We start from the raw sequence: 14,555 nt of genomic DNA, 5'->3' as shown, positions 1-14,555 counted from the left end.
TACTCATAGATTGGCATAGAACTGTAGTGTAAGTCTTAACACATAAATGTTAGTTGTTGGAAATACTTGTATCTGCTCAAAAGTAACTAAATCTAAACATCTGTCAAATGTAGTGGAGTAAAAAGTACAGTATTAGCTTCTGAGATGTAACAAAGTAGTAGCATGAACCAGTGTAAAATGGAAATAGTCAAGAAAAGTACCTCAAAATTGTTCCGTACTCAAGTAAAAGTTTCCATAGAGGGTTGACCTCTTTAAATAAAGCTTCTCATCACTTTATCTGTTTTCTTTCTTTTTTTTTTTTTTTACTTGGATAGTTTAATGATTCATCAAATAAGTATATGTTGGCGTTGACAGTAATGACATGCCTTAACTGTCAGCCTTGAAGCGGAATGGTAACACACATCTGCTTCAGTCGCACAGAAACACCTTAACACAGACATCCAAATGGCTCTGGGCTCATAATTTGGCAGGTCCAGTCAGGGTACTGAGTCCCTGTGGGAAACTGCTGTGTGTGACGTAGTTAATGTCAGAATAATGTGAACTTTTATTGATCCCTGCAGGGAAATTCTTGTGGTTTGGCTTCATCAGGGATGTCTGTGCAGTTCTGCAATAGTAGAACTACTGTAGGATGGATTAATTTACTGACTTGCTCAAGGACATTTCAGCAGGGCAGATGTTAGCTGACACACTGCAATTGAAGACTGCAGCACTGGATGCTGATGATTATGTATCCCTATCATCTTACTAATCACAACCTTCTTTGGCACTAATTGGATAATGATTTTTTGCAAGAAATGTTGATGTTGTTTAAGGGTGTGTTTGCTTCTGTGTGTCTCAGTGCCTCATTTCATCTAATTATTTATCTTTGTTGTGTCTGTGGTTAGCCCTATGGCCTCGCAGTAAGACCACCCTATGTGGAGTTTGCATTTCTCTGTGGGAACTCTGGTGTTCTCCCACTGTCAAAAATTGTCTTAATTCACCCATAGGTCTGAATAGGTCTATATATTGCCATGTTTCCACTACATGGTACCGGCTCGACTTGACTCAGCCTTATTGCGTTTCCATTATGAAAAAGGACCTGGAATCTTGTACCCGGTACTAGTTTTTTGGTATCACCTCCATCAAGGTTCCAAGACTGGGGACCAGATACTAAAACATGACGTGTAAACACTGCAGACCACTGATTGGTCAGAGAATTGTCTCTGTGACCCGCCGTTTTACAGAAAACAGATGTGGAAGTTGGCAGTAAATGTAGCGGTAGGTTAATCCACATGATGACAGCCCACTAAACTACACCATGGTCAGTTGAGGAGGTTCAGATGTAAAAATTCAGCATGAGTTTGACGAGATAACACGCAACGAGTGAGTTTATCAGCAACTCTTTGAGCAGACGACATGGAAGTAACGTGCCGCATCCAGGTACTCTAAAGTCGGTTGTATCCTGTAATGGAAATGGTCTCCAGGAATAGGACCTGGTATCCGAATTGAGTCGAGTCGAGCCGGTTCCATGTAGTGGAAATGTGGCATATGTCAGTCCTGCGATGAACCGGTGACATGTCCAGGCTGGGGCACTGCTAACAATTGTGGGCCCCGTGAAAGGTAAACGTTGTGGGCCTGCAAATATGTTGTCAGATCGGGGGGTATATATGTGATGTGTTCCATAAGTGCCGTAACTACCAAAACTAGCAAACCGAAAGTGAAACTTAACTTTGGCCGTCCGACTCCTGGCTTCTACGCTTCTCTTTTATTCCAGAGTTTACATGAAATTTTCCCAACTTCTAACCTATATCTACTGGGTCCCCTGGAAATGCTGGGCCCCATGAATTTGTCATGTTTACCCCCCTTTTACGGCGCCCCAGTGTCCAGGGTGTACACCGCCTTCAAACACTGGTAGCTGGGATAGACTCTGGCATCCCTCCATCCCTCACAGGGACTAAACCGAAAATGAATGAATCAGTGCTTATGAGGCAATCTAAATTCTAAAAGCTAAACAAAACATTAATGATATTCTGATGGTCTAACAACACTCTGCATGATGGAGGTGAAAATATGGCAGGTTAAAGCTTGGAAAATTTCAAAAATGACAAAGCTATATATTAAGGTCTTTAAATTAACCCAAACTAAATAAATAATAATACTGTGGACAAAGAAAGCTAGTTGTTTGTGTTTTGGTCATCACCATGTTGGCTTTTTGGAGCTGAAAGTGACCATATTGGACAAAACGGGCAAAGCTATTGAGGTGAGCTAATGCTAACTGCTAACTTACTGACCTTGTAAAACAGTGAAATCCATTAAGCACTGGGTAAGAATGTAATTTTACCGTCTTTGTAGTGGAATTGTTTGTTACGAGGGAAAAATGTGTTTTATTAATTAAAACAAAAGTCTGAAAGTTTAACCTGGAAGGCGGGTGAATTGTCGCACAGGTCTGTCAATCAAAAGCTTTCTATTTGACTTGAGAGAAGACTGACAGAACAAAAATAGGACCAGAATGAGTGCTGCGAAAAAAATCACCAAAGATACATATATATATATATATATATAAAAAAAAAAAAGTTTTAGAGAGAAGTTCAATGCAAATCTTTGGCCCCCCCTTGTGGACATCAGTGGTATTACAACTTTAAGATGCAAGAATAAGACCTTCCAAAAGTTATATGTGCATGCAGTCCATTTAATAAATTATTTATTAACCTTTGCTAACAGGTAGTTTAGTGTATTAATAAGTGCATAGTCACCTGTTAGTGAATGATTACATTTTTATAGACTGTAATAAGCTTATATTGTTTTAAACCTCAGTTTCCTCTTATGACACTTTGCATGATGGTAATTTGTTGAGGATGAGAAATGTCCAAGGTTCCACATTAAACATTTTGACCAGTTTTGGGGTACATCCTGGTACTTACAGGGCACTGCATTTTACTGTAATTGATTACTGTATTAACTAAATATTAAGTGCAAGTACAGACTCTGTGAATGTGTAAATGTAAGTTGTTTCATCAAATGGCACTACATGTTTGTATTTGTTTTATTTTTTATTTTTTATTTTGCAACTAAAGATTTCAGATTAATTTGCATGCAGTCTTTATATTCTTTAATTTATTTGCTGATAATAAGTGTAAGGTCATTCCCATGCACTGTCTCTCACACTACATTAATACAGAATATTCACTCAAATACTCAAAACTCATAGTCAAAATAAAAAATAAAAATACTGAATACTCACTGGTGTTTATTGCAGCCATGATGGACAGCTGTGTTATTAAACATACTTATATAAGTGAAATTGTGCTTTAGCTCAAATTTAAGATGATGTGAGAAGAGTAGCATGTGATGTAATGATGTAAATGCTTATCTATATGTCAAAGGTCGTGTTTTTTTTTTTTTTTTTGCGTGTGTGTGCTACTTGTCAAACATTAATAAGGTCTGCAGTCACAGTGCTCTGTGAGGTTAACTTAATGTGACTATTCGATGTCAGCAGGCCTTCAGGTCACTGAACAGCAGTCAAAGAAATATAAAACATGATTTGAATGGCTTGGAGAACATGAGCTCTTCATGTTAAACATTGCATGATTAAAGTGGAACATGAGGTTTATGGGCTGGAAAATGTATAAGGAAACATGTTTCAGACCATGGTAGAATTTAACATTTACTCACACTGTACATGAGCACAAACATGAGTTACTGAGTTTTAATGTTTCAATTTTGTGCCACTTTATGCCTTAAAGGGGTCATTTATCTAAACCCACTTTTATTAGTCTTTGGTTCATTTATTTGTGTATTTGGATCCTAATAGTTTATACAGTTTGAATTTGAACCCCCCAGGTGCTGCAAAGCTATTTTTGTTGTTATCATTATATTTGTTCAAACAAATGTACCTTTAGTTGTACCAGGCATTAAAATGAACAAGAAATTGAAGAAAACAAGGGTGATCTAATAATTTTTTCCACGACTGTATGTAATTAGGGATGGGAATCGATAAGAATTTAATGATTCCATTATCGATTTTGCTTATCGATCCAATTCCGTATAGATTCTCTTATCAATTCTCACTGGGTGAGGGAATAAAAGCATACAAACGGGTGTGTTTGCATTAACTGTCTTTTATATTTCCATCTCTGCACAGAAAATAAACCATATGCAGTATGTACAAATAATAATAACAGATGATGCCGGGCCCAGTTCAGGGGGGCAGCGGCGTGGAGTTAAAGTGAAACTTAAGACGCTTTACTAATTCCTCTATTGCCACATATTGCCAGTTTGACTCAGCTCGGCTCGTCTCCTGTTGTTGTGCACTTCATTTCCTTTCCCCTACCTTCGGAAACTTGTATTTGAGGGAGTTCGACATTTGCTGCCTGCATCGGAACCGGAACTGGGCCCGGCGTTCACTCTGCCACTACATTCACAAGCGTTGCTAAGTAGCGTATCAAATACATTTACATTTACGTTTATGCATTTGGCAGGCGCTTTTTTCCAAAGCGACTTACAGGGGAAAACCAATCAAATCAATCAATCGATCAATCAATCAAATTTTACTTATATAGCACCAGATCACAACAAAAGTTATCTCATGACACTTTATATATAGAGTTGGTCAAAACCAGACTCTAAGCCAAATAAGTGACATTCCTGTAAATGAATCACATGCTGTGGACAAATGTTTGAACATATTGGAGGGATTTCACCCTTTTGAGGAAATGGAAGCTTTGACAGTGTTCCAGTGGACCTGGTGTCGTCTTTTTAGACCATTTCTGCCTCAACACCATGTTGGCTACGTTCGACCAAAACAATGCAGCATACACGTGATGTCATCACGCATGCGCAACGAAGGTGGAATCAATAAGCGGAATTGTTAAGCAGGCAGGCAAACGATTCCAAGGAATCGAGCTACTGGGATCCGGTTCTCAAAAAGAACTGGTTCTCGATTCCCATCCCTAGTAATGATGTTCAAAGGGATAATGTGGAGGTTTACAGGTGTCTGGATCAGCACTTATGTTGTTGTAATGTGCCAAAAGTGATATTCTAAAAATACATGTTCCTCTCACATTACATGTGTTTTTCTTGTATTTTTTGTATTGACTTTTTGCCACTCATGGGTAAGGAAGGAAACAAATATGGTAATTTAATTGACCTTGAGTTTCTATATAACAATAAAAAATTTGAAAAAAATCACAAAAGTAAAGTCTTATGTCCTCCAGTTACACACTAAGGTTAAATTTTGAATTTCAGAGTATTTCTGAGTGCCCTACAAAGGGTTAAACATGGACAGCAGTAAAATGGAGCACATTAACATAGCAGTGAAATGAATCCAAAACACCATATAAAACAATAAAACGTTGATTCTATATGGAAGTGACAGTGGGATGTGGTTGTTTGTGCAGTGAATGCACCTCCAGAAACTATTCTACCACACAATATGAAATATTTTATCTCTTCCGCTGCATTCCCCACTCGTCCAAATTCAATCAGTCCATTTATAAGGTGACATTTTCTGGCTGCAGGGCACGTAAATGTCACATGTTTGAAGGGTCGCTTCAACAACAACAAGCCAGGAAGTTGTTTTCGTAAGGAGATAAAATGATAGAAATCAAATTTAATGCACTGCAGCTATTTGGCACCGGTAATAAGGCTAGGTTTGTTTTTCTTTGTCGTAGATCATCGTCCTGTGGAACTGTGACAAGCCTCTTCCTGCTAAACACCGCTGGCCCGCCACCTCGGTGCCTGTCATCGTCATCGAGGGAGAAAATAAGGTTTGTCTGCTCTCAAACTCCTTAAACTCTTCATTTACCTCAAAGGTGATCGCTATCGTTTGTAATTATGCAACTCATCTTATGCATATTCTCCAAATGTAAAGCTATACTATCTGAACACACTTTATTCAGTCCGAGAGTTTTGGAGAGTTAATGAGTTTCGATTTGTGCTACACTGATTCCATTAAAGGACAGTTTGTGTGGTTTTAATTAAAGCTCAGTAATGGGAATAATATACACAGGGAAAAACAGTGTGACTGAAAGGCTAATGCATATTGTTGGAAAAGATAAGGAGGGAGCCAATAATAGGTGAGTGCATACACACGGCCACATTTATTTACTGCTTCTATTTATTTTAAATCATCCCCAAATATCTAATTAAATGAAGTCTGAAATGAAATCTCTTGAGAAATGTTAGAGTTGAGTAATATTTGGTGTAAATATCAGTATTTTCTGTCGAGATGCACAGTCCACTGTTACGTTTCCAAACAAATTGTGTATCCGCCGATGCAATACTAGTGTTCATTCGCTTAATTAAACATGCACTTAATTAAATTGGTAGTATTGTACCATGCAGCACAATGTCCTTCGCTTTGCACACATTAAAAGTTGCAGTCTTGCTTTTGTCTGTTTTCAACACTGAAATATCTCCAAACTAAGGACATGTTGAATTAAGCAACTGTTAAGCTTTGCTCAAACTGCAGGGGAATTGGTCCGTCTGCGCCGTTATTTACAAGAGATCAGATTGGATTTGTACGTTCAGACGACACCAGCTGATCTGCACGGGTTGCTGTGGTAATGACAGAGACGTCAGTACGCTGACACAGCTTTCCAAAGTTGTACAGAAGGAGTGTCAGCAGATATTTTTTGTTAGTGTCTGTGAACTAGCGCTTTTTTAGTAGCGGCGTGGATTCTGTTCAGCACTTCCATCTGTGTCGCAAGTTATGAAGAAGACACAAGTCCAAAGTCTGTGGCCAAAACTGAGACGCATCTATGTGAACCCAAACGTGGTAAAAGTTTACTCGAATGTCACTCGTTATTGAAAACATGTATGCTAGGTTTATTCTCCTGTCAGTGTTCTTGATCGAGGTACTGGTATAGATCTGGAGTTGGGTCTACGAGCACATGTTCCTTACTGAGGATTTGTTTCCTGGAAGTGAAACGGGGCATTTTTAGAAGAAGTGAATCCTCTTTGGGCTTTTACAACATCTGAAGGGAGTGATTTCCTTTCTTTCACCACAATAAATAAACTCAACAGATTTTGGGAAACTTCCTGGACGAATGTAATGTACTAGAAAATGGACACAATGACGATGAACTAAACAGATAGGAAGCTCCTTCTCCCCTCATTTTCCTTTTAAAGGGGTGTGTTTCTTATTTTATTTCTATTTTTTCATATTATTTTCTTTTCTTTTTGGTTGTATTTACAGAGAATAGATGGATGTTGACAAATGTAAAGGTTGAATTTTACCCATAGGCTAGCAATTGTGGGCCCCATGAAAGCTAAACAATGTGGGCCCTTTATAAAATTCAGTATGTTATCGATTTGTCGCGGCGGGGGGGAGTGAAACTTAACATCCTTTCAATGTCCGACTCCTGGCTTCTATGTCTGTTATACAGCACACCTTACATGAAATTTTCACAACTTTTAACCTGTATCCACTGGGCCCCTTCCACTGCTCTATGGGCCCCCCAGAAATGCTGGACCCCATGAATTTGTCGTCCCCCGCCCCCCCTTACGGAGCCCCATCTTATAGGACTGTAAAATCAGACTTTCTTCCTCTTTAAATATGGTGTGGATCTAAAAAAAAAAATCACATTTTACATGTTTTTTACAGTGTCCAGACTCTTTTTTTTTTGTTTAGTTTTTTTAAATGCTAGTATAGTTAGTGTAGTTTGGAGAAGGAAAACAGGTTTGACTTCATTACAAACTGGATAGCTGCTAAATTAAACATCTAATGAATACCTTAATATATGTATCTGTGTCACTGTGCATTCGTCGAACAAATTAATCACTGAATCTGAAACTGAACAGAACATAACCATATTAGTAGATGATTCTACATGTTTTTTTTTTTTTTTACAGTAATTCCAGTTAAGAAGCCTGTCGATATGGTTATTAACCTACTGATTAAAGCTTTAGTTATGACTCATCACCCCGCTCCCCGAAGGGACGGTAAAGGGTATTGTTTTTGGTTCAGTTTGTTTCTTTGTTTGTTTGTTTGTTAACACTCTAGCAGCAAAACTAGTGACTGAATTCATACCAAATTGGGTTTATAGATTGCCAGTGACCCAGAATAGATCTGATTACATTTTGGGAATAGTAGGTCAAAGTTTAAATTTGTTATGAATTTTTTAAATATATTCGTTTTTCCCATTTACTTATAATGGGAGAAATTTCACATGTCTGTAGCAGCACAACTATTGGTTGAATTCATACCCTATTGGATTTATAGATTGCCAGTGACCCCGAATAGATGTCACTGCATTTTGGGAAAAGAAGGTCAAAGTTCACATTTTTTATGAATTTTTCAAATCTTTTTTTTCCCCCCATTTACTTATAATGGCCGAAATTTCAAATGCCTGCAGCAGCAAAACTACTGGTTCAGTTCATACCAAATTGGGTTTATAGATTGCCAGTGACCCAGAATAAATCTGATTACATTTTGGGAATAGTAGGTCAAAGTTTAAATTTGTTACGAATTTTTAGAATATATTTGTTTTTCCCATTTACTTATAATGGCCGAAATTTCAAATGCCTGCAGCAGCAAAACTATTGGTTCAATTCATACCAAATTGGGTTCATAGATTGCCAGAGACCCAGAATAGATGTGGTTATGTTTTGGGAGAAGAAGGTCAAAGTTCAAATTTTTTATGATTTTTTTTTTTTTTTCTCTCTCATTTACTTATAAGGGGCACAATTTCAATTGTCTGTTAAAACATCAATTTTGTTTCAATTTACTTCAAACTTGGCACATATATAGAGGCAATTGATATGCTGACATCACCACACATTTAGACACAATGACATCAGCTGAATCAATCCCAAAATAAGCTGCGATATGTGTGAGGGGCGGGGTTTGTTGTGCCTGGTAACACTTGTTTTAAACTGAAATCAGACTATGGATTCTGGATTCCGTCTTTTATTACGTTTTTATGTTATATACCTGTTGTGAAGCACATTGAGTCTGCCTTGTGCGTGAAATGTGCTCTATAAATAAAGCTGAATTGAAAATTGAATTGGATCACAATGTATTTCTGTGATATATACTATACTGATACTGGATTGGATCAGTGTTTCTAGTGTGTTTTTCTCTTAAAGCTCATCCCTCCAGCTTTTAAAACCCCACGTCATTATTACATTAATGTATTTCATGTTGGATTTTTCTATCTATCTATTCCTCAAAAGCTACATATTTTCTCCACTAAATATTTTCATGTACATAGTGTCAGCGAGGTTTAAATATAACCTCGAGCTTTTGAGAACTGTAGTAAAAACACTGTTATATGAGTGGGTGTTTTCTCAGCGTGTCAGTGTAGAGGTATGTTGCTTTTCTCTGAAGATAAAGTTACTCTCATCTTATGACTGACACTCTCATAAGAGGAACATTTTTCTATTTTTTTTTAAGCCCTCGCACTAGACGTATAACCCACAGCCTAAAGCATGCCTCAGTGGCATTTATTATGACAAGCTTATTAGGCTTTAACGCTGGAGACGCTGCCCTGTGGAAGAGGATTCTGCTGTGTTTATCTTGACTCTTCCGTGGCCTCTTTTCACAGAGGTCAAAGGTCAGATGTGGAAGCGCAACATGCTGATCGGAGCTGGGTTTTTATTGTTTCGTAGCTGGCTCGCAGTGTATATTTTAGAAAAGGGAAGCAGATTACAGTACACTGCGGTGCACATCAAACAGTTTAAAAACAAATACAAATAAATGATTTTTACAAAAATACAGAGAGGAAAGGGCCTGGGGGGGGACCCGGTTGTTTTTCATAGTGGGGCTTTGCCACATATGCGCTGATAATATCTAGTTTAAATATGGATATTTGAATATATTATTACTATATAGGACAATATAGAATATTTTATATATATATATATATATATATATATATATATATATTTATATTATGTATGTATATGTAATTTTGTTTTTGTTCTTTTTTAGTTTTATTAATATCTGGTATTAATATCTGGTTAGAAAGTTGTAAATGGATATTATCATATTAGTATATATAGGAAAAAGGATGTGTGATATTGTTATACTATTATTATTAGTAGTAGTAGTAGTGGTAGTAGTATTATATTAATATTCATACAAAATAATAAATGCTATATAATGATCATAAGGAATAGAAATTGGGGGTAGGAGTATATAAGTTTTTACTTCTTCCTACTCCTTTTTGAGCATGAATAATTTCATTTCATTTTTTTATCATTATTATTATTATTATTTTTTTTTTTTTAATTTATTTACTGTTAGTATTATTATTTATTTATTTTGTTGTTTGTTTGCTTATCAGTCATTTATGTACCAGTACTTATATTTTTTTGTTTGATTTTTGTTTTGATTTCACTGTCTATATGTTGGAAATAAACATTTCAGTCATTCATTCATTCTGTGAAACATCAGTGCCATCCGCCACTGTCCTCTTCCCTCCTACAAGTGGGAAGTTAACTTCACCTGCCAATCACAGGAAGTGGTTTTCACATCAGTGTCAGTCACCCGGCGTTAGTCTGGGTTTATGGTTTAGCTCGCCCTGTAGCTCTGAGTGGTTTCTTCCAAGCTGTCAATCACAGCAGGAAGGCTCTGTCTGCAGCGACGTGTCCGTGAAAAGCGAGTCGCACAGGCTTAGTGCACTGCCGCTGTTGTGTTTGTGTGTGTGTTTGTGTGTAAGTGTGTGTGTGTGTGTGTGTGTGTGTGTGTGTGCGCGCCAGGCAGCCTGTGGTTTGTTGTGGTTGTGGCGGGTTCTGTGTTTACTGTGGAGAGCCAAGCTGTGTTCCTCCACCCCACAGAGAAAGAGAGAGGGAGCAAGCATTTTTCATCCGTCTCTGCTTTTTTTTTTTTTTTTTGTGCCACTTTTATTGCTTATCCCCTCTCTCTTTCATCCTCGCCCACAGATCTTCTCAGTTTCCCCATCTTTAACATTTTCCCACTCTTTCATCCTTCCCTTTTTTCCGTCTGTCTATCACCGCGTCGGCTTCTCCTTTTTATCCTCCTTTCCTCTTTTGCATACTGTCCTTCTCAGCCAGGAATATATAAATATTTGAGGTCATGAGTGCCTTCCATGCTCCACCCTCTAAATTTTTAACAGCTCAGCTATATTTTCTGTAAACTTAATCTGCTGTGTACATTTAGATGCTGTTTCAAAGCCTTTTCTATGTTGCAAAGAGAATAAGACTGATGGAAAACAGGTTATCTTGCTAGTCTTGGCTTAAATATTGTCACATCTTACATATACTGAACGCAACAGAATAACAGACACTGGCTTATTTTCTGGATTGCATTAAAGGGGTCATATTTTTCGAAACCCACTTTTATTAGTCTTTGGTACATTTATTTGTGTATTTGGGGACCCTAATAGCTCAAAAACCAAATAGTTTACTTAACCCTCCGATATCCAGGTCAACCTTTTAGGCACACTTTGCGTTTCGTGTTCAAAAACTTCATATTATTTTTCACAATTTAAATAAGATTAGAATTCAAACTTGTTCATTTTTGCATGATCTTTAAAATTCTGGCCACCAAGTAAAATGTGCACATTGTAAACAAAAGAAAATTACAAAACTAGCATCTGTCTCCCAAGTGTGCCTAAAACGCACTATTTCTTCCATTTGATATGTATGATTAGGGCTGACCTTGATTTACAAAAATAAAATCAAATTAGAGCAGAAAAATATATCAATATATATTTAATAGTTTGATTTATAGGTGTGCCTTTTTCTCACACTTGGTGACAGATGCTAGTATTTTTGAACATTTGACCTAGCGCCAAAAATAATAATGCAAATTAACCAGTGTTGCTGTTAATCACTGACATATGCCAGGCTGCAAAAATCAAATAACATGTGATCCACTTTTATGTAGTATATTGAAAAACAAATTTTTTTGTGTGTTTTTTGCATCCAAAAAATGGTTTGTTTACATTACAAACATGGCATTTAAAGGGTTAAAAAATGTGACAATTATTGAGTATTTGGTATTTTTATTTACGGCTCAAGTTGAAATAGAAAAAAGTGTAAAAGAATTAAAAATAAACTTTATGAAATGTTTTTGACATTATTCCACAAGTGTGCCAAAAAGGCACACTTGGTGCTTAGTAAGGGCCTTGCTGGACAGGATACCGGAGGGTTAAACAGCCTAATAAATAAACACAGTATCAGGTCATGTACAATAAGGATAAGTTCTGCAATGATTTCAGCGCAAATCTAGAAGCAAAGGTTTTATATCGTTCTGTAAATCATCATTCATCATCAATCAACAGGAAAAGGCAGCGTATTGAAAAGCAGTTTTACCTTAAAGGGGTCATATTTTGCTAAACCCACTTTTATTAGTCTTTGGTTCATTTATTTGTGTATTTGGACCCTAATAGTTCATACAGTTTGAATTTGAACCCTCCAGGTGCTGCAAAGCTATCTTTATATTCGTTACGGCAAAAATCAAGGGGGTTTCTACAACCTGTTTTAATTCCTGCTTAATTTGTTACGTTTTTTTAACTAGTTGCGTCACGACATTTGCAAATATGAGGTCAAGACTTCCCATGAACATTTCTTCGAGTACGACATAATTGTTTGTCAGCAGCAGTGGTTGTAGTCCATACTGAAAGTTTGTCCAAACTTCGAGCCAGTTACCTAAAATGTTCAGTTCAGTTTATTTATCCAGGTCAAATCCTCACTCAGATTAAAAATAAACCAACATAGATATGGTTCCAACAAATCGACACAAAGAAACAACTCAATAAATGAACACAGTATCAGGTCATGTACCATAATAATAATAATAATAATAATACATCAGTTTTATATAGCGCTTTTCTAAGTACTCAAAGACGCTTTACAAAAAAACAACCAAGGGACAAACATACATCCAACAGGTAAACAGATACAAAGTAAATGCTAAATGGCAATCGAAGAACAAATACAGAGACAAATACTGATTAAAGAAAAACACACAAAAGAAGGTATGTGAGAGTGGAGGAGGTTGAGCGGGCGGTCAGTTTTCGAATGATGATCTGAAGAGGTGGGATTTGAGTTGGCTTTTGAATGAGGTGACTGTGTCAGAGTTCCGGATGTGAATGGGTAGAGAGTTCCAGAGGGTGGGGGCGGCGATGGCAAAAGCCCTGTCACCCAGGGTACGGAACTTAGTCTTGGTGATGGGGGTGAGAAGGTTAGCATCTGCAGAGCGGAGGCGGCGAGTAGGGGAGTGGCGGTGAAGTAAATCAGTCAGGTAAGGGGGGGCAAGGTTGTGTAGGGCTTTGTAGGTGATGAGGAGGATCTTGAAGTTAATGCGTTGTTGAACAGGGAGCCAATGAAGTTGACGGAGGATGGGTGTGATGTGATTTCTGGAGCGGGAGTGGGTGAGTAACCGGGCCGCTGAGTTCTGAACATACTGTAATTTTTGGAGGGCAGTGGAAGGAAGGCCATAAAGAATGCTATTACAATAATCTAGTCTGGAGGTGATGAAGGCATGGATGAGTGTTTCGGCAGCTGAGGGGGAGAGGGTGGGGCGGAGGCGTGCGATGTTGCGGAGATGAAGGAAGGAAGTTTTGGTGACATGATTGATGTGTGATTTGAAGGAAAGGGTGGGGTCCATAATGATGCCGAGGTTTCTGGCCAGGGGAGAGGGGGTGACTGAGTGACCATCGATGGAGAGTGAGAAGTTCTGGGAGGAGGGGAGAAGAGATCATTGAACGTACCATAAGGGTACGTTCAATGATTTCAGTGTAAATTTAAAAGCAAAGGTTTCATATCATTCTGTAAATCATTTCATTAGGAAAAGGCAGCATATTGAAAAGCGGTTTTACTTTAAAGGGGTCACATTTTTGCTAAACCCACTATTATTAGTCTTTGGTTCATTTATTTGTGTATTTGGACCCTAATAGTTCAAAAAGTTTGAATTTGAACCCTCCAGGTGCTGCAAAGCTATCTTTATAATAATTCCAGCAAAAATCGAGAGGATTTCTACAACCAATTTCCATTCCTGCTTAGTTTGTTATGTTTTATACCTAGTTACATCATGATATTTGCACATATAAGGTCAAGAACATTTCTCAGAGTACGACATTATTGTTTATCAGCAGTAGCGGTAGTAGTAAAAACTGAAAATATGTCCAAATTACCTAAAATGTTCAGTTGTTGGTTGTATTAATGAACACAAGTGGCTGAACGGGACAGAGCAGCACAGCCAACAACCTGGAGGGGGCGGGGCCTGAAGTGGCTCATTTGCATTTAAAGGGTCAGTGCTCAAAATGACCTTTCTGGTGTCATTGCTCAGAAATAGGGTTGAAGATGGACCTGTGGAGTTGAATTAATGAAGAATTCAGACCCAAGCACAGCATTTACAGTTTATGTAGACCACAGGGAAATGTTTTAAAATGCAAAATTCCATTATTATTTTTATTTTTTTTTTTAAAAGCAAAATATCACCCCTTTAATAAATAGAAGGAAATTTGAGAAATGTTCATCATCTGTCATTTAAAGCTACTTTTGGCTAATTGCTCTTCAAACATTATCATTAACTGGATCCCGTTGGGCCACATCTGGCCGGTTAAAGCCTCCCATCCAGTTAGGAGGGGGGAAAAAAACACCAAATA

General features: G+C 37.6%; 1 protein-coding gene across 1 annotated transcript in view; it reads left to right on the top strand.

Moving 5' to 3' along the window:
* ext1b (exostosin glycosyltransferase 1b) overlaps positions 1–14,555 on the top strand; it is a 382,194-nt gene that overhangs the window by 336,060 nt on the left and 31,579 nt on the right. Inside the window, exon 7 of the mRNA XM_030147124.1 lies at positions 5,649–5,744. Coding sequence (XP_030002984.1) covers positions 5,649–5,744 — 96 coding nt within the window. The remainder of the gene's footprint in view (positions 1–5,648; positions 5,745–14,555) is intronic.

This window comes from Sphaeramia orbicularis, chromosome 11, assembly GCF_902148855.1.
Source record: "Sphaeramia orbicularis chromosome 11, fSphaOr1.1, whole genome shotgun sequence".
In the NCBI taxonomy this organism is placed as follows: domain Eukaryota; kingdom Metazoa; phylum Chordata; class Actinopteri; order Kurtiformes; family Apogonidae; genus Sphaeramia; species Sphaeramia orbicularis.
Note: the sequence above shows the minus strand (reverse complement) of the source record. Positions and strands in the feature narration are given on the sequence as shown.